The 24,580-nt window shown below is 41.3% G+C and overlaps 1 protein-coding gene across 9 annotated transcripts in view; it reads right to left on the bottom strand.

The window, feature by feature from the left end:
• The window catches only part of polg (polymerase (DNA directed), gamma), a 49,674-nt gene extending 25,981 nt beyond the window's left edge, over nucleotides 1-23,693 (bottom strand). Inside the window, exons 1-14 of one of the 9 annotated variants that reach the window (XM_043677275.1) lie at nucleotides 23,500-23,693; nucleotides 23,281-23,387; nucleotides 19,494-20,107; nucleotides 17,789-17,984; nucleotides 15,633-15,800; nucleotides 13,716-13,862; nucleotides 10,031-10,110; nucleotides 8,601-8,783; nucleotides 7,847-7,989; nucleotides 6,308-6,437; nucleotides 5,624-5,848; nucleotides 3,983-4,100; nucleotides 1,645-1,743; nucleotides 694-819 (exon numbers count right to left, since the gene is read on the bottom strand). In XM_043677275.1, the coding sequence (XP_043533210.1) occupies nucleotides 694-819; nucleotides 1,645-1,743; nucleotides 3,983-4,100; nucleotides 5,624-5,848; nucleotides 6,308-6,437; nucleotides 7,847-7,989; nucleotides 8,601-8,783; nucleotides 10,031-10,110; nucleotides 13,716-13,862; nucleotides 15,633-15,800; nucleotides 17,789-17,984; nucleotides 19,494-20,083 (2,205 nt within the window). In that variant the 5' untranslated portion in view covers nucleotides 20,084-20,107; nucleotides 23,281-23,387; nucleotides 23,500-23,693. The remainder of the gene's footprint in view (nucleotides 1-693; nucleotides 820-1,644; nucleotides 1,744-3,982; nucleotides 4,101-5,623; nucleotides 5,849-6,307; nucleotides 6,438-7,846; nucleotides 7,990-8,600; nucleotides 8,784-10,030; nucleotides 10,111-13,715; nucleotides 13,863-15,632; nucleotides 15,801-17,788; nucleotides 17,985-19,493; nucleotides 20,108-23,280; nucleotides 23,388-23,499) is intronic. The other 8 variants (XM_043677266.1, XM_043677270.1, XM_043677271.1 and 5 more) reach the window with 8 other exon arrangements.
• Nucleotides 23,694-24,580: the final 887 nt, after the last annotated feature.

Raw genomic sequence — 24,580 nt, 5'->3', positions numbered from 1 at the left:
GTACAGGGCCCTGGTGAGGCCACACCTGGAGTACTGTGTGCAGTTCTGGTCTCCAAATTTGAGGAAAGACATTCTGGCTATTGAGGGAGTGCAGCGTAGGTTCACGAGGTCAATTCCTGGACTGGCAAGACTACCTTACACTGAGACTGGAGCGACTGGGCTTGTATACCCTTGAGTTTAGAAGACTGAGAAGGGATCTGATTGAGACATAAGATTACTAAAGGATTGGACACTCTAGAGGCAGGAAACATGTTTCCGCTGAAGGGTGAGTGCCGAACCATAGGACACAGCTTAGAAATACGGGGTAGACCATTTAGGACTGAGGAGAAACTTCTTCACCCAGAGAGTGGTGGCTGTGTGGAATGCTCTGCCCCAGAGGGCAGTGGAGGCCCAGTCTCTGGATTCATTTAAGAAAGAGTTGGATAGAGGTCTCGAGGATAGTGGAATCAAGGGTTATGGAGATAAGGCAGGAACAGGATATTGATCAAGGATGATCAGCCATGATCATATTGAATGGTGGTGCAGGCTCGAAGGGCAGAATGGCCTACTCCTGCACCTATTGTCTACTGGAGATGAGGAGAGAAAAGCTGGGTTAGTGTCATCAGGTTGACCTATAGCCAAACAGCATCAAAACATTTTTTTAAAAAATCACACAAAGTAAAACTATCAGATCAGGAAGGAAAAATAACAAACCTTGTGTGGAAGTCTGAAAAACCAGCATCCAGGCACATTGACCTCATTATACGGACCGTTTCCATGGTGATACGAACAACAGCTGTCCTCAAGAAATTCTGATGGCTGTATCTCCCAGTTTTGATCCAAAAGGAAAGTAATAACATTCTAAATAACTAGAAATTAAATCAACTGATTCTGTGGAATAAGTCAGTAACCATGACAATTTACAACGCAGGGCAACAGTCTGAATACCACCTGATCATTTGGACACAGTATTTTTTTCTGCAGGGGTTAAAAGCAAGCAATGTTACGAACCTGTTGAGGGGGTCATGGTATCTTAGCATTAACAAAGTTACGGTTTTTAAAACCCATAACACAGGGGAGGGCAAGTGGTATTATCACTGGATTATTATCACTACTCTGGAGACACAAGTTATATTGTGGAGACTGGGGTTCGAATCCTGTCACGACAGATGGTGAAATTTGAATTCAATAAAAATTTGGAATTTAGAGTCTAATGATGACCGTGAATCCATTACCAATTGTTGGAAAAATTCATCTGACTCACTAATGTCCTTTAGGGATGGAAACTATTATTCTTATCTCGTCTGGACTACATGTGACTCCAGACCACAGCAATGTGGTTGACTCAAAACTTAGGGATGGGCAATAAATGCTGGCCCAGCCAGCAACACCCACATCCCTTGAATGAATAAAACAAAACAAATTAAAATGAGACACAGTCATGATAGGCAAACAAGTGGACAAACACCAGGTACAGTGAAGTCTGTCTGATCCTGCAGTCCACATTTGGCAAGCAGAAGCACACTATAAGAAAGATTTACATCCACTCAGGCAGGCAGTTGGAGTCTTTTGTATCAAACAATCAGGTGAGATAATGGCAGATGATGGACTAATTTATTCATTCTAAACACATCACAGAAGAAAAAGCAGAGAAAAGTTCAATACTTTTAAAGAGGAGCAGGCATTCACCTGTGCAGAATTCTTCGTACCGCCATTACCATAATCAGCTTCATGTTCAGTCTCCATGTGACTCAGCTCCTCCACCTGGTGGCAATGAAGAAAGTTGTCACAAAAAATACTACAAATTCTGCTACTCACATTCCTATACAAAACCAATTTGCTGTTTGACCTCCTCCCTTTGCCTGTGGAATACTCACTCTTGTTGGAGTATGATCCTACTAACATTGATCTCCCTTTTGCTACCTTGTTCCAAGTTGCTATTTCTCAGGCATGGATGGATGAGTAAAACATGACAGGGTTTTAACATTTGAGAGCATCATCTCTGGGACAGGTTTGATCAACAGCCCTGATCAATGGTGGCTCATGGTCTAACAACTTTTATTTTATTTTATTTTAAAATTCTCGCTCCTGTTTTCAATTTCCTAACTAGCTTCCGTCCTCCTTATCTCTATATTCACCTCCAGCCCTACAATTCACAATTCTCATCTTCCTAACTACTGTGCGTTCCTGACTTTAATTGGTCAACATTGTTCATTCCACTTTTAGATTCCTGGGAATTCTTGCCCCAAACCTCTCCATCTCTTTTATGAGGCTTTTTAAAAACCTAGCCCTTTGACCAAGCTTTTGGTGTCCTATCTTAATAGCTACCTTGATGGTTCCATGTTTTAAGCACCTTGGTTTGTTTACAACTGCTGTATAAATGTAAGCTGTTGTAACTTCAGTACTTATTAAAAGTATCATTAATGCCAATTTAAGGTCCACACATGTACTTTCCATCATTGATCATCAGGAGTTGAAACCCAAATTGATTTTTTTAAAGCAGTTGCAACACAAATTTCTGAAATATTAACACAGTTTTGCAATTCACAGATGCTGCCTGAAACAGTGAGTATTTTCTGTTGTTTCAGATTTCAGACGGAGGATGTCAAACAGCAAATTATCAGGTACGAGCATCTTATGATCTTTATACTTTAGATTACTATAACTTGTGTTGTTCACCCCCCCCTTTCAATTTGTAATAGACAAGTTAAACGAGACGGACAGTTAAGCTTTTGTTTAAACAAATTAATCGCTAGTCTGTGACAAGTTGTTACTCAAGATTTCTCAGAGAGATAAAGTGATAAAGTTATTAACAAGACAGTACAGATAGAAAGAGTGAAACTTGTACTCATGAAAGTCTGGGAGCAATGTTCTAGTGAATCAAATTCTACGGCGATAGACTAATGAAGGTAGGAAGGGTTTGGGAGGGCGATACATAGGCTTATAAAGCAAAAGAATATGGTGGCATTACAGGGCAACTATTTTGATAATGGTACTCCAAAAGGGACAGCTAGGGGCAGAGTGTACAAGCATACAAACAACATCAATAAATGGGTTCAGAGGGAGAGAAAAATGGTGCAAAGACAAATTTAATAGCTCATACATAATTGCGCATAGTTTGCAGAACAAAACTGAATTACCAGCACAAATTAAGGTTAATGGGTACGATCTCATAGCCATTATGGAGACATCGTTATAAAGGAGATCAAAGCAGGGAACTAAATTTTCATGAGCATGTGATCTTCTGGAAGAACAGACAGCAAGGGAAGTTAGCTTTAATGAGGTAGCTTTGTTAGTACAAGATGAATAAATAAAATAGCATGAAATGATTTAGGGTTGGATGTTATAGAAATCATTTCGGTGGAAAGATATATTGGCATTGGAAGCAGTTCAGATAAGACTTACTAGGCAGTTGGAATTTGTAGTTGCATGATCACATGACTGTAGCATTTTTGTTAGCCTTTTATCACAAAGGGCTCTAATACCATTACTCCTGTGTCATGGTACCAGCATCAGAAGTATTTTGCTTTTGTAATTTCTGATTTGTTCTATGCTGAGTGCGGCAACACAAACTGATTATGAAATACTTATTTTTGTCTGAATCAAGATTGATTATAACATGGAATTCCGCTCAAACCTGGCCTGTTTCAACCAGAACATATATGCAGTCTTGATTTTGCGTATGAAATGTGGAACATTTCACAACGAAGGTTCCAAATAGTTTCAAGGTCTTTGACCTACCTTATTAACTTTCACAGGAGACTACAGGGGAATAGGAGTATGCCATTCAACTTCAATCAGACTTTGCCAGCTCTACACCTCAATTTACCTGAACTTCATATCCAATGATACATGTACCTTGGAATGGCACTCACTAAATATCACAACAATGTAGGTCAGGCCAGATGGTCATTTCTTGTCTGACATTTCTGTATGTTCATATGGTATGCAATAGAAAGGGCGATTAAATTATAAAACGAAAGCAACTTTACCCAACTCTCACCATTTCCCACATAGTATTCTCTGTCAGCATGTAATCATTGCTGACTGACATCTCTGATTGATCGGTTTGTCCTTGTGATTTCTTTTTGCAATGTTCCTGGTGCACCATCTCAATGGTTCTGCCAAAGAAATAGCAAAAGCCAAAATAGAAAGAATACCCTCTGCGCATCGCCACCGTTGGATGTTTGTAATACAACAATGCTGGAAACACACAGCACAAGAACATTATTGACATTGACATTCTGGTTAGGACCCTTTGTCACGGAGGTGCTGATGGTGTGATGGGGTGGTGTTGCAAGACGTAAAGTTGATGTATGAATATGATACCCCACAGCAAAATCCTGCATTTACATAGCATCTTTATTGTAATAGCTGAAAATGGTGTTGCTGGAAAAGCGCAGCAGGTCAGGCAGCACCAGGGAACAGGAGAATCGACATTTCGGGCATAAGCCCTTCTTCAGGAATTCCGCTCTGATCTCCAGCATCTGCAGACCTCATTTTCTCCTCTTTATTGTAATAAGCCACCCCAAAGTTCGATGTGGGGCTGTTAACAAACAAAACCTTAACTGCCATATAAGGAGCTGCTAGAACTGTTAGCTCTTATTCAACTGTTTGGCCATCATTTAAGGAGATATTTAAAGAAGCAGGAAAAAGAGTTAGATAATTGGAGAGTTTTAGGGGAGGAATTCCAGAGTTCATGCCTAGGCAGTTGAAGGCACAGCCATTAAATAATGAAACAAATAAACCAAGGGATACATGCAAGACAAGAATGAAAAGGGGCACAGCATTTGAGTAGATTCGATTTATTATTTTCACATGTACCCATGTACAGTGAAAAGTTTTATTTTGTGTACAGTACAGCAGACTGTGACATACAAGGACAAATAGATCGTAGGGTGTTTAGACCGAGCAAGGCATACAAGGGTGGGGTGGGGGGGGGGGGGGGGGGGGGGTGGGGGGGGGGGCAGTATTTTTACAGACTTAGAATTGAGGTTTATAAGTGCAGAACGTTGTAAGTAAACTTGAGAATAAGATCGGCTGTAGAGAGCTTATGAAGTGTCACCCAATATCGGCACCATCATGAATCCTGTTAGTTAGTTTACAGAAGGTTAAGAGAGATGGGAGGGAAAAGGTCATTGCTCAACTGGGAACACGTGAATCTGGGCCTTGGTGCAGGCTGTAGTTACAGGCAGCAGAATTTTGGACAAATGTAAGTTTTATGAAGGGTGGAAATTGTGAAGTCAGCCACAAGGAAACTCAAGCTCAGAGGTAACAAAGGCATATCTGAGATGAAATGCATCTGATGGACTTTTTAATGTAATTAGGACCAACTGTTCAGTGTCTTCACATATCCCTCTTCGTAGGGATCATTATGAGCAGAGATTGGAGTTATTACAATGCTCATCATGAATAAGTGCCCTAACTATCTCAAGGCCATTCATTTTAATCAGTTAGTTCAGGAGATTGGAAATGGATTATTTTACTCAATTTAACCCAATATCATACTGGCTTGAACTGCCAATCAATCAATCAGGAAACTGGTTTCAGTATAACCAGGAAATAAAAGTCATTTTCACTGCATTAGCATACTACAATCAGAAAGAAAATTGCTTACAGACTATGATGGATAAAATTTACTTACCTATATGGGCAAGAAGGTGAATCTATGTCACTGGGGTTAGTTAGTAGATTATCCTTTCTTCCTGGGACCAGATAGCCCCACCCATGGCTCTCTGAATAGTGCAGTGGAAATCCATCCCAAGTCAAACGCATCAGCTTTGGAGTGACCCTCATCTGGAGACTGATGAGACTGGGCCCTGGCAGCCAATGTGGATCATTCCACTTCAGGCACAGTTTCCGATACCATCTACAGAAGCACAGCAAGGAAATGGATTCAATAGTTCACAAGTCTCTATCAGTAGTTTCCTATGCAACCTCACGTCTGGATTCCTTAGCTAACTGGGCTGCTAGGCTCAATTCTGACGAAATTCAATCTTCAACCTAATTTTCAAAGCTCGCTGTTGCTGGGTTACAAGGTTATGGGGCGTAATAATGGTGGTGTGTTGCTTTCCTCAAATGGTCATCCTTTGTGTGCAAGTCTTGAGAAATTAGTATCATTGGATGTTATAGCTAAGTAGCACCCTGTTTCAACAAGGTTCACCTTCTAACTAGGGTGAGGTAACCACACACACACAAAATGCCAGGGACATATACCAATGACAGTAGCTCAACGAGCACAGAATTAAATTCAACTTTCAATCTTCCAGGTGGTCACTGAGTCATTAGCAAAACCATTGAACAGAAACTTGTTTTCAAATGTACTAACTCTGGATGGCCTGGTAAATGCTGTCTTCTCTTTGGGAGAAGACTGACTGTCTGATGCAGATCATTCAGAAGGGCTCTACTTTTGGCAGCCTTCATCTCCTCCTCTTTTTCTTCTGAGGGAGGCCCCGGATCTGTAAGAAGATTAAAAACGTCAGACAAAGTCTACCATACCTAAACTGCCAGTGAGAAATAGGATGTTCACATATGCTCCATTAAGATCAAACTTGCATTTATACCGTATTTCACTGGGGACTTACATTGTTTACTCACAGCTGGAAAGAAATGTGATGGCAAATTTGGGCACTGCAAGATCCCATTGAGATCAATGAGGTCGCAATCAAACAAAATCTTTTTGAAGATTTGTTTGAAGAATACATATCGGGGGAAATCCCCTCTTCTCCTTCAAATAGTCACCTGAGGGGGCAGATCTATCCTTTGGTGTCACAACTGAAAGACTGTGATACGATGGTGTGCTAAGGTCACTGGAATGGAACTTAAACCCATGATTGGCTCTCTAACACATGGGGATTGGGTAACAAAGGTCTAACCCAACACAAATCAAATACCAACCCATAACAGACTCTTTCTACCGTATCTAGTCAGTGAACGACACAAGTGGAGGTGTACAACAATGAACAGAAAAGTAGAGAGCGGAGGGATGAACAAATCTTCACTAACATCAAATGAAAACACAAAATGACTCTAGTTAAAGTGCTGCTTTACTCAAATGAATTATTCCATGATTCAATAATGACAATCAGTACCTAAGCAATGCCTTTTAACAAGGTGAGGCATTCCAAGAAGCCTCACAGGAGGATAGTAGGACAAAAATTGAATTTGAAATTAAATTGGAGATATTAGGACTAGTGACTAAAAACCTGATTTATGTTGGCACTTAGGTCATGCTGCAACAAAGAAGATGACGTGGAATTGGACTCCAAACTTGGGTTTTAAAAGTCTTTAGATCACAGGAGAACAGGAATATTAAGATTAAAATGCGTTAGTGTAGTTTAATGACCCTGGGAAAGAGCAAGAGGAGATGGTGTGAAGAGTCTTCATTTCAACGTCAGAGTTTGCAGGGAAATTGTGTATAGAACAATGCACTGGGATCCTACACATAACAAGCAAGAACATTTCCTCACTTTGTTTAAGTACTTCACTTTGAAAAGACAAGGTTTCAGATGGCCATTTAGGAAAAAAATGCCTGGGTAAAATATCTTAAAGATTCATGCAGTGATGTTACGAGTCTGGCACTGGTGTTCATTTATAATATCATAGGATCAAAAGTTTAACTTTTGCACTGAAAGGTTGAGAAATCTGATTGGACATCCTCATTCTGTTTGAGTCTTTTCAAGCAGAGAAGCAGACGAGATCCTCCAAACACAGTTACTATCTCAATCCTCATCAAGATGGGCTGTACACTGAAAATGTTGGATCTCGAGCCTCTAATTTAGTAACTTTAATAATTGGGTTCAGGTAGCAGACAAGAACCAAATCATATACGAGCGCAAACAGTGACTTTAAAAAAAAATCATCTGACCTTCCTCAAACTCTGACATTATGCCAGAATTTGCAACTTCACTGGTGCTGACCAGCTCTTTTTTCTTTTTCTTAGTGTTCTTCTTCTGTTTAAATTCTTGGGTACCCCATTCTAGGTCCCACAACCAGGGGTCATCTTTGTATCTGAAAATCAGGAAGACATAGTACAGGTGTATAATGACTACCAGACTTGCCTCACCCATCAACCATATAAACACAGCAACAGGAAAGGGTCACTTTGCTCTGTTCATTCAAGGAATCCCACTCTGAACAATATGCTGTCTCTGGCCCCAGAGTGAAGTGCCCATCTTTGATTTCTCGTGAAACCACAGTCACTAGTGATTCTGACACTTGGAAGCAATGAGCTATGAGCTGGTAAATATAAAGGAAATGCAGACAAGTCAAAACGGTGATATTTAATGTTCTTAGAGGGTTGCAGGTTAAGCTCAATTCTACATCTCAAAAGCAGGCTTTGACGTGCAATGACTGCTGCTGGTTACATTGATTGAGGGAGGAACAAATGGCCAGGAGATGGGGTGAGCTCACTTCAAGATTTCTTATTAAATGGTACCGAGGGACCTCTATGTCCACCTGCACAGGTAGGAAGAGACTCAGCTGAACAGCTCATCCCAAATCTGACACTTCCAATAATACAACCCTCCCTCGCTGATGGACCAAAGTATCAGTCTAAACTACATGTTCAGCGCTACATTAAGTCTCACTACCTAGCAAATTCTAAAATTAAACTTACACACCTTTCACCGTACAGGAGCTGACAGGCATCATTGGCCAGGTTCATGAGGGACTGCTTCATCTCCCGCTGCAGCTCTTCATACGTACCCTGTGCCTCATCCAGGTATCTCTTCCAGTTGTGGTTGACAGGAAGGTAGCACTGTCCCATTTCTAGCATGCCAGAAAGGGTCACTGGGTGTGGGCACCTAACCAGGAAGGAGAAGGCACAGTTAGCGCTCTGGGTGGCACAGAGTGAGTTCCCTACCCAGGAAGTAACCAGTGACCTTCACTGGAACTCTAGCTATTGACATCTGTAGCTCATGTTTTTATTTGTCTGTTAACTGGCTTGCCGAGGAACTATCCTAAAACAGGAATAAGTGTATGAACTACGAATGCAGGGAGACACTAGCCTAGTGGTATTATCGCTAGACTATTAATTCAGAAACTCAGCTAATGTTCTGGGTACCCAGGTTTGAATCCTGCCACGGCAGATTATGGAATTTGAATTCAACGAAGCAAAAGAAAATCTGGAATTAAGAATCCACTTATGATCATGAAACCATTGCCAATTGTCAGAAAAACCCACCTGGCTTGCTAATATCCTTCATGAAGAAAATCTGACATCCTCACCTGGTCTGGCCTACGTGTGACTCCAGGCTCACAGCAATACGGTTGACCTTCAACTGCCCTCTGAAACGGCCTGGTAAACCCTCAACAACCAGAGATGGGCACTAACTGCTGGTCTGCTGTTACACTCATGTCCCACGTGTAAATGAAAAATAACTCTTCAGTGCATTGTAAGGGGATAGCAACTATCTTGTCTATATTATCAAATCATCTGAATGGCAAGCTGTGTAAGAGAGAGACAGCTTCTCTAATAGATAGTAACATTTGAGGTAGACAGGGCCCTCTTTCCATATTCATTCGGCAGCAGCCCATACATCCATGATAATTTATCTTCAACATTCTCAAGGGTACAGTACTATAACCTCAATTTGACCACCCTCTCCCAATCTTCCAAACAAAGGTGATCTGCAACAGCAGGCACTCATTATTTATTCAGCAATAGGAGAAGGGAATCATCACCATGCACTTACAAGCAATTATAAGAAGGTTCGAGCAGTGAGTCCCTGGATGGTGGTGTTTAGGAGCCAAAACTTCCCCTTCCAAAGTTCGGAGGGACAGTGCAATGAAATGCATCTCTCAAAATCCTATGGAAATCAGTTGGGGCTGACTGGGAATTAAATCCAGGATGTATGTGTGCATGTGCGTCTTTGTCCCATGTTAGGCGATGCTTTTACTATTCTTTGTAACAACTCTTTTTCAACCGGTGTTGCATGGAGATGTAGGGTGATACTATGGTCTATTGTTCTGTAGCTGGCTTATTCTATTTCAGCGATCAAAGAGAGAAACAAGAATGAGAACAGGCAGTCACTCACAAAAGGTGACTCACCTTTCTAGAAACAGTGGAAGCTCCTCACAAAACACCTCGTAAGTAGCTTTAACGTCATTGGCACAGTATCGCATCAGCTCCTGCCATCAGTGAATAGGACAAAATTACACTGGAACATTAAATACAAAATTAGATTTTAAAAGCAAAGCAATTCCAGTTAAAGAGAAATTGGTTGCCTGTGTTTTTCTTCCTCAACACTTCATATAAGAACTCACTGTTCTAGACACCCTGTTTTAGCCTAGAAAGTGAGACACTTAATCTATGTTTGAATCCCTAGCTTAAGACATATAATCATTTTATGACATCTCAGACAAACACTTCAATTGATTATGATGGAGTACAGCGACTTTTATTACAGAGGCAAATGTGACAAAGATGCACATAACAAGAATCAACAATTAGCAAAAAAACAACTATTGCCTAAATAACTGAGGAAGGAACATTGGCCAAAATGTTGGTAGAAGCCTCTGTTCTTAATGCTAAAGATTATTAATATCGATTTGAATAGGTAAACAACACCTAAGTTTACATTTGGAGGGCAGCAGCTCAGACAGTGCAGCACTCCTTCAGCACTGAAATGAAGTGCCACCCTACATTATATCTGGGAATGGGAGTGCCAATTCACAAGATTTCGACTCAGAAGAGAATGTCACCTGCTGAGCCAAGTTAACAAAGCATTAGTTACAATGTTTTGTTATTTATTATAGTTTCCTGAGCTTAAAATTGTGTTGCTGGAAAAGCCCAGCAGGTCAGGCAGCATCAAAGGAGAATTGACGTTTCGGGCATAAGCCCTTCTTCAGCCCTTGATTCCTGAAGAAGGGCTTATGCCCGAAACGTCGATTCTCCTCTTTTGATGCTGCCTGACCTGCTGCGCTTTTCCAGCAACACATTTTTAAAGCTCTGATCCCCAGCATCTGCAGTCCTCACTTTCTCCGATAGTTTCCTAAGGCAGATTTAGATCTGAAAAGCTTTGTTTAAAATAAAACAGAATCTTGAAAAGCACCACCAACTGAGAATCTATTTTCTGCCATGGGGATTTTAGGTTTATGATTAAAAATAATCAATTTCTCAACACAGTGGCATAGTGGTAATGTCACAGGACTAGGAAACTACAGGGCTGAGAGTGTGTTGCTGGAAAAGCACAGCAGGTCAGGCAGCATCTGAGGAGCAGGAAAATCGACGTTTTAGGCCGGAACCCTTCATCAGGAATGAGGGTGAGGCTCATTCCTGATGAAGGGCTCCAACCCAAAACGTTGATTTTCCTGCTCCTCAGATGCTGCCTGACCTGCTGTGCTTTTCCAGCAACACACTCTCAACTCTGATCTCCAGCATCTGCAAACCACACTGTCTCCTAGGAAGCTACAGGCTCAGGTTATGGTGAAGCTACATTACAGAATGACATGTGAGCCAAACAGCGTAAGCAACATGCGATAAGGCTAACTCCACTGCCAATGAATTATACTTAAGTTCTGCAACATCAAGCAGTGAAAGGTGATGGAAAATTTAACAATTAACAGGAGGAATGGCACCACAAATATCCCCAATGGTGGAACAGCCCAGGACACTCATTGCAAAAGAATAGGCTGACAGCAGTTGTTTCCATCTTGAGCCAGACAGGGAAGGTGGATGATCCATCTCTACCTCCTCCTGAGGTCCCCAGCATCACAGATGTCAGTCTTCAGTGAATATGATTCACTTCATGTGATAGTAAGAAATGGCTGGAGGCACTGAATAGTGTAGAAACTTTGGGTCCAGATAACATTCTGGCAATAACATCGAAGATCAGTGTTCCAGAATTGACAGCACCCTGACTAAGTCGTTCCACCACAGCTACAACACTGATGTCTACTTAGCAATGTGGAAACTTGGCTAGCTATACCCTGTCCAAAAAAAATGGTCAAATCAATTACAGCTCTATCAGTCTGCTCTCAATCATCAGCAAAGTAATAGAGGTCAAGGATTGTGCTAGCAAGCAGCAAGTGCTCAGAAATAACCTGCTTACTGATGATCAGTTTGGGTTTTGGTAGAATCACCAAGCTTCTGACCTCATTACTGCTTGATCCATTTGTAAACAAAAGAGTTGAACTCCAGAGTTGACACATAAGTGACTACTTTTGACATGAAGGTAGCATTTTGGTAGAGTACAGCATCAAGGAGCACCTATATAAGTGGGAATTGGCAGACAACTCTCATATCCAGCACAAAGGATGATGGTTGTAATTGGTGAAGCTTAAACATCTCAGTCATAGAACATTCCTGCACAAGTTCCTTAGGGTATATCCTCAGCACAAGCCACCTTTATCTCCTTTATCAATGGCTTTCCCTGCATCATATGGAGAACATTTGGTGACTATAGGTGTCTTAATGGTCATCAGGTAGCATCACAGAATCCCAATTGACAGCATGATGTGAGCTGTAGGCCATTCTGAAACTGTGACCTGCTGTTGTTTTCAAAGAAATCGCTTGTGGAATGCAAGACAATACCTTTCCTTTGTCAGTCCAATGGAGAGATACAGCAGTCAGGATTGAGTGGATTACCAGAGTGAAATTACCTCAATAAACAAGTTTTATATCCAAGTCTTTTATCACCATTTTAAATATGGCAAAAAAAGTAAAACTAGTGAAGACTGACAAAGAAAAGATAGTTTCTAACAATGTAGGCATACGTCAATAAATGTCAGAAGATTTTGGTTCAAGCATCCACTCCTTCCACCAGTGACGCTCAGTAGCAGTAGTGTGTACTATCTACAAGATGCACAACTGAAATTCACCAAAGGTCCTCAGATAGCACCTTCCAATTCCACACCTACTTCCATCTAAAGGGACAAGGGCAGCAGATTTTTGGAAGCACCACTACCTTTGAGCTCTCCTCCAAGCCACTCACTATCCCAACTGTCACTGGATCAAGATCCTAGAATTCCCTCCCTAATGGTATTGTGGGTCATCCCACAGCAGGTGGACTGCAGCAGTTCAAGAAGACAGCTCAACATCACCTCCTCAAGGGCAATTAGGGACAGGTGATAAATGCCAGCCAGCAACGCCCACATGAATAGATTTTAAAAATGTTGAATTTACAAAGCACTTTTAATGCAGTAAAAAGCCCTCAGAGATTTCACAGGTGCATTATCGGACAGTAGTAATACCTGAAAATTTGATGAGAGAGGTAGATCTTACGGAGTCTTAAAGCAAAAAAGGGAGACAGAGAGGAATTCCAGAGTTTAATAAAGGCCTTGGCAGCAGAGGGCAAGGCAACAAATTGTTCAAATTAAAATTAGGGATGCTCAGGGTGTCACAAGTGGAATTGCCTTCATTTCATTTTGAACTACAGGAGTCACTGACAAGGCAAATATTTGCACCCAACTCTAATTTAAACTGCATGGTTTGCTCAGCCATTACAGAGGGCAGTGAGTAGTCAACCACAGTGTTATATGTTTGAAGTCATATGTAGGGTAGACCAGGTATGGATGCCTGATTGCCTTCCCTTAAGGACGTTGGATGGCTGAAGGAGATTACAGCAATAGGAACAATTGGGGCCATGAAGGGTTCTGAAAACAAGAATGATATTTTTTAATTAATGGCATTCATAAATTAATTTATAATTTCAAAATTGTAATAGTTTGGATCATTTGTTAAGGTACATGTTCTGCTACAGAGAAAGACAGTAATCAATAGACTAGTGTTAAACCTGGAAGTTCTCCCGAATATCTTTCATTGTGCCTTTGATGAAAAGCTCACGAGCCTCCTTCTCAAGAGGTTTGCCTCCCACATAGAGTGCATGGACATCAGGGAGGTTATTAATGCTGCTGATGTTCACCCAGTCCCAGGCTCCAACCTGCAACAACAGTGGTACAACGTTGAGCAAACTTCAACCCAATCCTTGATTATTAAACGCACCAAACTTTGTGGCAAGTAATAATAGGGGCTGAATACACACAGGATTAATGGATGTCAATGAATCAGGATGTCCAAGGCACATTTATATATTTCATTTTGGTTGTTCATGCATTGCGAGCATGACTGAGATGGTATAGATTCCATATCAATATTCATTTACGTCCTTCTCTCCAACTTGCGAGCAAAAATACTATGCAGTTATAAAGTTCCTGAAGTTGTCTCACCTCATGAAGGCCACTTAACAAAAATCTTAAAGAAATTGCCATGATAAAGTGCTGTTTATGGACCTTCAGACCAAAGTATTGCCTTGATATTCCTCCTGAGGATCCTCTTAAGGGCTGCAGAAATGGAGCTTGCAATGATCTCATGATGTGTTCTCTACCCAGCTCCCATGGATTTCTGTTAAATTACTGCCTAATCTGAATGTACCATCCACATAAATCCTGGGATGTTCAATGCCACAGAGCACAGAACATAGTCCAAGTTCATTCTAAATGCCATCCTGTGAGGAGGGGATAATGGAGTTTACAGTAACTTCAGCAAGGAGTGGAGAGGGCATCACGAGTGGTTCCTGTTACTTTCACCAAGAGGCTGTGGCAACAGTAGTTTGAAACAGGCATATACCTGCCCTCGGGAGGTGGTTAGCTCAGCTAACTGGATGTTTAGTTTGCAATGCAGCATGGGTTCAGTTCCTGCAACAGCTGAGGTTACAATGATCTCAATATCTTCTCTCACCTAAGGCATGGTGACTGTCAGATTAAACCACCACCAGTTATCTCTTTCTCTCATGAGAGCAGCTCCCTGATTCAGTATGGAGTCGTCAACTTTATTTTTACATTTGGATAAAGAGAGAATAGTACGAAGGAAATACATCTAAAAAAAAAATGTACCTGTATAAAGTGCAGAAACATACCTAATTACCCCCCAATAAAGATACAAAGTCGAAAAAACAGGACATTCTACAGGAAGGGAGCTGTGTCACCTGGAAGATACAGGAGGATCTAAATATTCTTGGACATTAAAGCTGTCTGTCCAATGTTCAGTTTTTGACGTAGCACTAGGCATCAGAGTCAGAGTCACAGAGGTGTACAGCACAGAAACAGACCCTCCTGTCTAACTTGTCTATGCTGACCAGATACCCTAAAGCAATCTAGTCCCATTTGCCAGCATGTGATGCATATCCCTCTAAACCCTTCCATGTACACAGCCAGATGCCTTTTAAATGTTGTAATTGTACCAGCCTCCACCACTTCCTCTGGCAGTTCATTCCTCACACACCACCCTCTGGTGAAAAAGCTGCCCCTTAAGTCTCTTTTCACACCACCCTCTGGTGAAAAAGCTGCCCCTTAAGTCTCTTTTAAATATTTCTCCTCTCACTCTAAACCTCTGCCCTCTAGTTTTGGACTCCCCCACCCCAGGGAAAAGACCTTGTCTATTTACCCTATTCATGCCCCTCATGATTTTATTAACCTTTATAAGGACACCCAATGGCCTCCGACACTCCAGGGAAAACAGCCCCAGCCTATTCAGCCTCTCCCTATAGCTCAAATCCTCCAACCCTGGCAACATCCTTGTAAATCTTTTCTGAACCCTTTCAAGTTTAACATTATTTCCTTTACCTTTTACTTTATCTATTGCACCCAACCTTTGATTATTTTTGCCTTCAATTTTAAAGTCAAACAATATACAGTTATTTTGTAGTGCTCACCCCTACATTTCTCGATTTGTTGGTTGTCCGTTTGATGTGCTGCTTTACTTCTTCCAGACCCCTCCTCTTCCCCTTTTTACTCGCCATCCAAAGGCTGCGCTGGAAGCCGGTCAGACCAGAAATAGCCATGTGCAAGCTCATCGTGTCCAGAAAGCGAAGCCCTGTTCCCTGCAGACACAGTCATTACAGTTCACATTTTGAGGGCAATCAAATCAGGATTACAGTCGCACAGAAAGAGCAGGAAGTGACCAGGAAGCAATGGAGGGAGCTCGCAAAAAAAAACACAAAACACAATATAAAAGAAAAGTGCTTGTGTGTGAGGAGATTCTCTCAGTTTAATGGTTAGGGGCCATAAATGCTAGATAGTCACTAATAAAACCAATGGAGAATTCCAAAGAAACAGTTTTTTTTTTTCGCAGGGATTAGTTTCAGAGAGCAACTTGACCTATTTAGGAGGAAATTGGATAAATGTATGCATGAGAAAGGAGCTGACGGGCTGGATGAAGAGCAGTGGGGGGAAGTTGGTGTGGAGCCTGAATGCTGGGCCAATGGCCAGTTTCTGAACTGTAAATATTCCACATTTTTTGATACCCCTATTTCAACTGAAAGATCAAATATTCAATTTTGACTAAACCTATATCTAATGGATTCCATAATTGCAAAACAGTGTCACATGTCTAAATCAAGAGGCGCTCAAAACAAATTCCAATTTACACTTTTTTTATGACAAAGTTGCTGATACAAACTTCTTAAGGTGTAACAAACTTTGTTTTCACAGGCACCTAATGGCACTCTCAATACACCAGCAACAATTTGTATACCCGAATACTGAATGTTTACTGGATCATCGTAATGTCTGAGTATTCAGTTGAGGGTGCAAGTGAGAAGGCTCTCTGCCAATAAGTTATTATTAAAGTGATTTATGTTGTAAATAAACCATGAGGGGTATAGAGAGGGTTAATGGTCAGCATTTCTTCTTTCCTGAGGATGGAGGATTTCAAGACAAGGGGGGACATTTTTAAGGTGAAAGGAGAGAGATTTAAAAAAAGACGAGGGGCAATTTTTTTTTTTATACAGGATGGTTCGCCCGTGGAATTAACTTCCTGAGCAAGTGGTGGATGTGGGCACAATTACAATGTTTAAAAGACATAATATAAGTACAGTACATGAATAGGAAAGGTTTGGAGGGACACAGGGCAGGAACAGGCAGATGGGACAAGTTTAATTTGGGTTTTGTTTGGCATGGGATTGAAACGTCTGTTTCATGCTGTACGTCTCTATGACTCTAACAGTGGTGTGTTTACCCCCTACATTATGTTTCAATTACCTCAAACATGCTTTTACTTTGATTATGTGGACCTCTTTATCAACTAGAATATTTGATCAATCAGTACATTCTTGGTCCCACAAGTACTGGTTAATGAAAAGTTTGCTGTACTTCTACTCTCTAGCAAGTGGCAATCTATGTATTTAAGTTTCTCAGTCAATAGAAAATGAAACCTGTATCTTCCAACCATACATTTCCAAGACTGTGGTAAGTTTTTCAATTTAATTGTAAGCAACCATAGAAAATCAAACTCTTATAGAAAAAAGGTTGGAGGTGATAGTTTTAACATACAACTCCCCCTTAACTCACAATCCCACCTAGTTTTGAGCTGTCAGCAAACATGAAAATATTGCATTTGGTTCCCGGATCCAAATCATTACATGCATATCATGAACAGCCAGGACCCAAGTATTGGTCCTTGCTGTACACGGCTAGACACCATCTGCCACTCAGAATACAGCCTACTTATTCCAACCTTCTATTCATGATCTATCAACCAATTCTCGCTCCACATTAGCGTATCACCCCCAATCCCATGTTCACGTGATCCACGTTGTAATCAGGATCAGCAAGACAGGATGATGGTTTTAACCTTCTTTGGGCTAGGGCAGGTGAGATCAATAAAATATCGAGGTCCACAGCCTGACAGCTTAGGAGTATCCAACGTCAAACCTGGGATCTTACTTATTCAGGCATCCTATTTCGCCCGTTTAAGAAATGTTTCAGGAGCAAGAATCCTGCCAGTATCTTTTACAATTAACATTTCACTCGGAGGATGCCAATAACACTAGAAATTTAGCAAACAAGATTTATTAACGGGCTGACCCACCTTCATAAAGTACTGTTCCTTGACCCTTGCTCTGTCATAGCTGACATTGTGGCCAATGACCAATCTCTCTGGCCAGTCACCTTTTGGTGGACGCGTGGAGTTTGCAGTTGTCTCCAGGGGAACTAGGTCGGTCAGGGTCAGTTGACTGGACCATGTGTAACGCTTCTCAATGAGGCGCTTACTGCACCAGGAGTACCTGAGGAAAGGTAAGACTAATGCAGAATCCAATCTGAACACAAGACCACTTTGCACAGGAGACGTTATAACGGAGGCTTTACTTTCTCCTCCACTAAGGAGGCGTGCTGTAATTCAAAACCATACACAATCCATAACATCCACTTTCTTCAATTACAAGAAATATACAGGAGATGTACATGAGAGCTGGTACACTCGATTCCCTGCCAACATGTGCACCCAATCAAAATGGGAACAGGTAAGGGAAACCACAATTCTACAACGCTTAAAGTGGTTTGTTGCACACCCCTGCATCAGCCTTCAAGGATCCCTCTGGGTTCTTGAGCAAGGATATACCGGCACTATAGGGGGTGCAAAGTAGGTTCATTAGGTTGATTCTGGAATTGAGAGAATTGGCTTACGAAGACAGATTGAGTATAGTCCCAGTCTACTCATTGAAATTTAGAAGAATGAAGGGGATCTTATAGAAACATATAAAATTATGTAGGGAATAGATAAGATAGAATCAGGGATGTTGTTTCCACCAGCAGGCGAAACTAGAACTAGGGGGCATAGCCTCAAAATAATGGGGAGCAGATTGAGGACTGAGTTGAGGAGAAACTTCTTCACCCAATTCCCTGCCCAGTGAAGCAGTTGAGGCGACCTCATGGAATGTTTTTAAGGCAAAAGATAGGTAGATATTTGAACAGTAAAGGAATCAAGAGTTATGGCGAGCAGGGGGATAAGTGAAGCGGAGTCCACGAAAAGATCAGCCATGATGTTATTGAATGGTACAGCAGGCTCGAAGGGACCTGCTCCTATTTCTTACATTCTTATGGTAGCCATTCAAAGCAAGGTATGGGTCCATCAGCTTTGTCTGGTGTGGTGTGGGTGACCCCTCAACTAAGCGCAGGAAGAATGGGTACAGCAGATGAGGTGGAAGGAACCAACATGCTAGAAGAATAATGGCTCAGAAGGTGGACAGCAGAAAGCTGTATAAACAGCCAAGACATTGTGAAAACGCTTCGGTGTTAAGTAGCCAGTCACCCAGGAGAGCACAATGAGTGTCAGCAATTGACTATTGCAGATTTCTGAACACGGTAACCCATCCAGTTTCAGATACTGGTCAATGTCTAGGAGGAACCATGCATGACACTCTTTACTGAAAAGGGTCCTGAAGAAGAGAGCGAGACTGTGGACGGATAGTTAATTTACTAATTCTTAAATTTCATCAAGCTTAATTGATAAGAATTAAAATAGTCTTTATTGATTGTAAGAATGCCATGTGAAATAACTTGGGGAAGTTTCAAACTAACTCCAAATAGCCACTGCTTCACTTTGCAAAGAAAGTACACACTAAGATCACAACGAAACTGCAAATGGTCATGAGATGAAGCAGGTCCAAGTCTGGTGGTTAAGGGAGCTTCATTCTGTCTCTAACTAGTGACGTTATCCTGATATTTATATGTAGAAATATATTTATACTAGGGAGCATAAACATTGATAAGAGAATGCAATTTTAAGTTCTTACCAAGCAGTTGGAGATACGGCTACAGCCAATGTTGGACACTGGCTCTCTGAAGTGCATACCTCCACATCAAACACCAGTGCCTTCTCATCAGGAAAGTCCACAGGCTTTGTTTGTCCATCCAGATCATACTTTGTCCAACCAACTGCCCAGGTCCACTCTGTGGGCATTTCAGGGAGGTCACACTGCACAAGATCATTGGCTGCTTCCAAGTAGGGGAGGTTTTGCTTCTGAGCAAGGGTACGAAAATGTTCGTCAATGTTGCTGCCATACAGCTTAGGCAGCTGCAGTTCCACATCGGGCAGGATGGAGGTTTCCTGGTTCCAGAGGTCATGAGACTTGAGGTGTTCAATGCTCTTCTGGACCGCCTCCTCAGAGTACTCAACCTGGATATCTCCAAAGATCTGCTGATGGAGACCACTGGACAGCATCTGAATATTTAATGGATTCATACGGGTCTGTGTTTTCTCGTGACTGGAACATTCTTTTGGGGTGTTGCGTGCAGCACAGGTGTTGGCCCATCTTGATGGTGAAACCCTCCATTTTGGGAGTAAAATTGCCAGAGATGTCCTCTTCAATACAAGATGGTTCATTCTATCCGTCTTGTGTCATTCCTACTGTGCAAGAATTTGGAATAGAAGCAGGGTGAACAGATTTTCACTCTTTACACATTCCATTTTCAAAGGAAAAGAAGAAAAAAAGCAAAATAAAACCAGAAAATGATTTAAAAATTGCTCTCGTTACTACACTGACAGTTTTATTACCCCACCTTAAGAAGGGCCATACTTGAAACATTGACTTCTCCACCCCTTATGCTCCCTGGCTTGCTGTGTTCGTCCATCCACCGGTTTGTCTACGTTGGATTCCAGCATCTGCTGCTTTTTTTTGTCTCTAACTGTCTTATTGCCACACCCACTCAGTTACTGTTAAATGGAACAGCAACAGATTGTGAGTTTGCTCGCCAAACTGGCAGGTTTGTTTTCAGATGTTTCATCATCGTGCTAGGTAACATCATTAGTGAACCTCCAGTGAAGTGCTGGTGTTTTATCTCGCTTTCTATTTGTGTGTCTTGGTCTCTTAAGGTGGGTGATATCATTTCCAGTTTTTTTTCCCTCATAGGTTGGTAAGTGGGGTCCAAATCGATGCGTTTATTGATGGAGTTCTGATTTGAATGCCAGGTCTCTAGGAATTCCCGTGAGAGTCTCTGTTTATCCTGTCCTAGGATGGATGTGTTGTCCCAGTCAAAGTGGTGTCCTTCTTCTTCTGTACGTAAGGACACTAGTGATTCTTAAGCAACGACCACAAACAAGTAAACACAACACACCCAGAAACTCTAGCCACATTACAAAGACATCTTGGAGATGACAACCAGACTACTCTGACCCCTTGGCATCATGGTAGTCCACAAACCTACCAACACTGAAACAGCTACCGATGAACCTAAAGGACCTTATACTAACAACCAATACAATGAATGTTATTTACAAAATACATTACAAGGACTGTAACAAACACTATATTGGACAGACAGAAAACTAGCCACAAGGATTCACGATCACCAACTAGCCGCCAAAAGACATGACCCACTACCACTAGTATCCTTACATATAGACAAAGAAGGACACCACTTCTACTGGGACAACACATACATATTAGGACAGGCCAAAGAGAGTCATGCAGGGAATTCCTAGAGAGCTGGCATTCAAACTGGAACTCCATCAATAAACACATCAATATGGACCCCATTTACCAACTTCTGAGAAAAGGAACCAGAAACTATATCACCCACATTAAGAGACCAAGACACGTAAACCAAAAGTGGGACAGAACACCAGCACTTCACTGGAGGATCACTGATGATGTTATCTAGCATGGTGATGAAATGTCTGAAAACAAACTTTCCAGCTCAGCGAGCAAACATACGTGAACCTCAACCTGAGCTACAAATCTTCTCAAAAATCATGAAACAGCAACAGTACAATTAAAAATATTTATGAAACAAGAGTTTATACCTAAGCTTTACATCTTCTGTGAATTCATTCACAGAAATACAACAATGTGACAAAATTTCAACTATTATCAAAATGACAATTTATGCTGCAGGAGGAAAGGGTGCTGATTTGTTGGCAAATTGTCTCTGGATTGGAGAGACATTGCCATGAGAAAAGCAACAAGCAAATATAGACTCCGTGCTTTTGCACAGAATGGGTCCCTTTGTCAGTTGCTTCTTGTAAGCGTAAATGAGCCTTTGAAGACTCATTGGTTATTTTAAGTTTGATTGTTTACATATTAGCACACTCAACGCTGTTTAACGTGTGTTGCCCAAATGTAAAGTTATATTTACATGGGGGAGACACGGTGACTCAGGGGGCAGCATGGTAGCTCAGTGGTTAGCTCTGCTGCCTCACAGCACCAGGGACCCCACTTTTGCCCGAAACGTCGATTTTGCTGCTCGTCGGATGCTGCCTGAATTGCTGTGCTCTTCCACACCACTGATCCAGAACCCTGCTTTAATTCCCACCTCAGGCAACTGTCTGTGTGGAGTTTGCACATTCTCCCCGTGTCTGCGTGGGTTTCCTCCAGGTGCTCCGGTTTCCTCCCACAATCCAAAGATGTGCAGGTCAAGTGAACTGGCCATGCTAAATTGCCAATAATGTTAGATGCATTAGTCAGGAGTAAATATATGGTAGGGGAATGGGTGTGGGTAGGTTACTCGTCAGAGGGTCAGTGTGGACTTGTTGGACCGAAGGGCCTGTTTCCATACTGTAGGGAATCTAATTTAATCTAATAGTAGAATCATGAATTAATCAACATCCTTTTCACTTGCAGTGTAAACTGTTTGAAATTTTGCATTCTTGCATTTGTCCTAGCAAGTACAAGATGAGAAACTTTGGAAACCTGTCTCTTTTTTTTCCCAGCAATGTTCAAATTAAAAAATATCAATGATAAATTAATAATAGCACTGTGCTGATCTGACAGCTCACTTAAAAGACCACAGTGCAAACTCCACTCCTCTGCTGTTAATCCTTGTACTAATCAGGGCAGGGACAAACACTATGCCATTCTCCACCTAGAAATTCCCATCAGACACTGGTGGAACACAAACATTGAACCGATTCCTCAGCATAAGTAGGATAGGGCGATTCAACTTTAGATGCCTTCAAGCTGTCACTAATCTGGTCCTCTGCAAGTCCTCATAACTGCGAATGATGTATGATAGAAGGAGACAGGGTCAAAAAGAAATATGTTAACAGGCTGATCCAGCAAAGAAAGCCCTATTCATGTTTCATGAGGTTGCCTGGTGTGATGACAGATTTAATAAACAGGAACATTCAATCGGTTTTAATCAAACTCTGCCCAGTCTCACATATCTCGGATTTAGTTAAAACTCTCAACATACTTAACATTACCAATAACATTTTTGGACTAAACAAGGCCCTATTTTGAATTGCCCTAAAGTTTCCAAAATGCAAAACTAAACACCAAACATACCTGTTTACTAAAAGAAAATAAAAGCCTCATTCCCCATGTATGACTCATGGGCAGTTGGTGGACGTGTTTCGCAACGAGGCTTGAAAAGCGTTTAATTAGCACCAAGAGAACCCAGGATTTGATCGCTCACTTGCTCCTCTTTAATCCTGCTTCCCTTTCCTGTGTGATCCTGTATCCACTGCCAAACCCCGTCACTCCTAGCCCACTCTGTCCATACTTATCCCACAACTCATGTTAGCATTTTGGCAGAGATGTTACACGTGGGTGAAGCTGGCTGAGTCTGCCTCTTCTGAGTTACCTGGAACCCCGAACTTTAGCCAAATCCCTGCGGGAGCAAAACGTACACATCTGAATCCTGGACAACTGCAACTTGCGGCTGTGAAGTTCCACTGCTTTCGCCAGTCCCTGAAATAAAAGTTGGGAATTAATTCTTTTCTTAAAATGCATTCAGTTCACTATAAATCGAGTTATTTTTAGCACAGTGTTACTAATGTACAGACCAAATTGTGATACTCACTTGGTTTAAACTATATATAACTCAACAGAATAAAACCTTGCTTCATGTGTTTCCAATCAGGCCTGACCCCGATTTCTGACTCTTTGAGTGTGTTCATGTGAAATTCAGTCAATGATACACACACCCGTCTATAACTAAACTGCAGCCATCTAAACACATGCACAATCAAAACACACTGACCAGCCTGAATGCAGAGGAGAAAAGGCAGCGATGGCCTCGGATGTAGCATTAAGAGCCTCTCACTACACTGCCATCTACGGGACTGTGAAGCATACAATTCAAACTTGGTTAAAAATCACACAACACCAGGTTATAGTCCAACAGGTTTAAATGGAAGCACATTAGCTTTCGGAACGACGCTGCTTTATCAGGTGATAGTGGAGGGCTCGATCGTAACACAGAATTTATAGCAAAAATTTGCAGTGTGATGTAACTGAAATTATACATTGAAAAATTGATTGTCTGTTAAGCCTTTCATCTGTTAGAATACAGTGATAGTTTCACTTCTTTCATGTGTAAATCATCAATTCGAACTTGTGTAGGGTTATGGAGATAGCATCAACTCTGCTTGTGCAAAGAATATAGTCACCCTTGGAATTTTCTAGACAATGTTCATGTCTCTTGCGCAAAATTACATTTTAATCTTGTTCTATTCATTCCGAATTAATTGTGAATCCTTTTTACAATGTTAAAACCAGATTGTAAATGTGAAACAAAAACAGATTATGATTTCGAGATGGATTTACATATGAAAGAACTGAAACCAACATGGTCATTCTAAAAAATGAGAGACTTAACAAACAATCCGGGTCTTTTTCAATATATAATTTCAGTTGCATCAAACTGTAAACTTTTGCTATAAATTCTGTGTCTTACAATGTTATACTCCACAACCACCTGGTGAAGGAGCAGCACTCTGAAAGCTAGTACTTCCAAATAAACCTGTTGGACGGTGTTTTGGCCTAGTGTTTTGTGATTTTTAACTTAAAAATAGATTAGTATTTCAGATATAGAATGAACTTGACGAATCGCTAAATTGTTAACTGAGTTTAGGAGCAAATTGCTGCAGATACTGGAATCT

This window comes from Chiloscyllium plagiosum, chromosome 36 (assembly GCF_004010195.1).
Source record: "Chiloscyllium plagiosum isolate BGI_BamShark_2017 chromosome 36, ASM401019v2, whole genome shotgun sequence".
NCBI lineage: Eukaryota > Metazoa > Chordata > Chondrichthyes > Orectolobiformes > Hemiscylliidae > Chiloscyllium > Chiloscyllium plagiosum.
The sequence above is the reverse complement of the archived record's forward strand: the minus strand, read 5'-3'. Positions and strand labels throughout refer to the sequence as shown.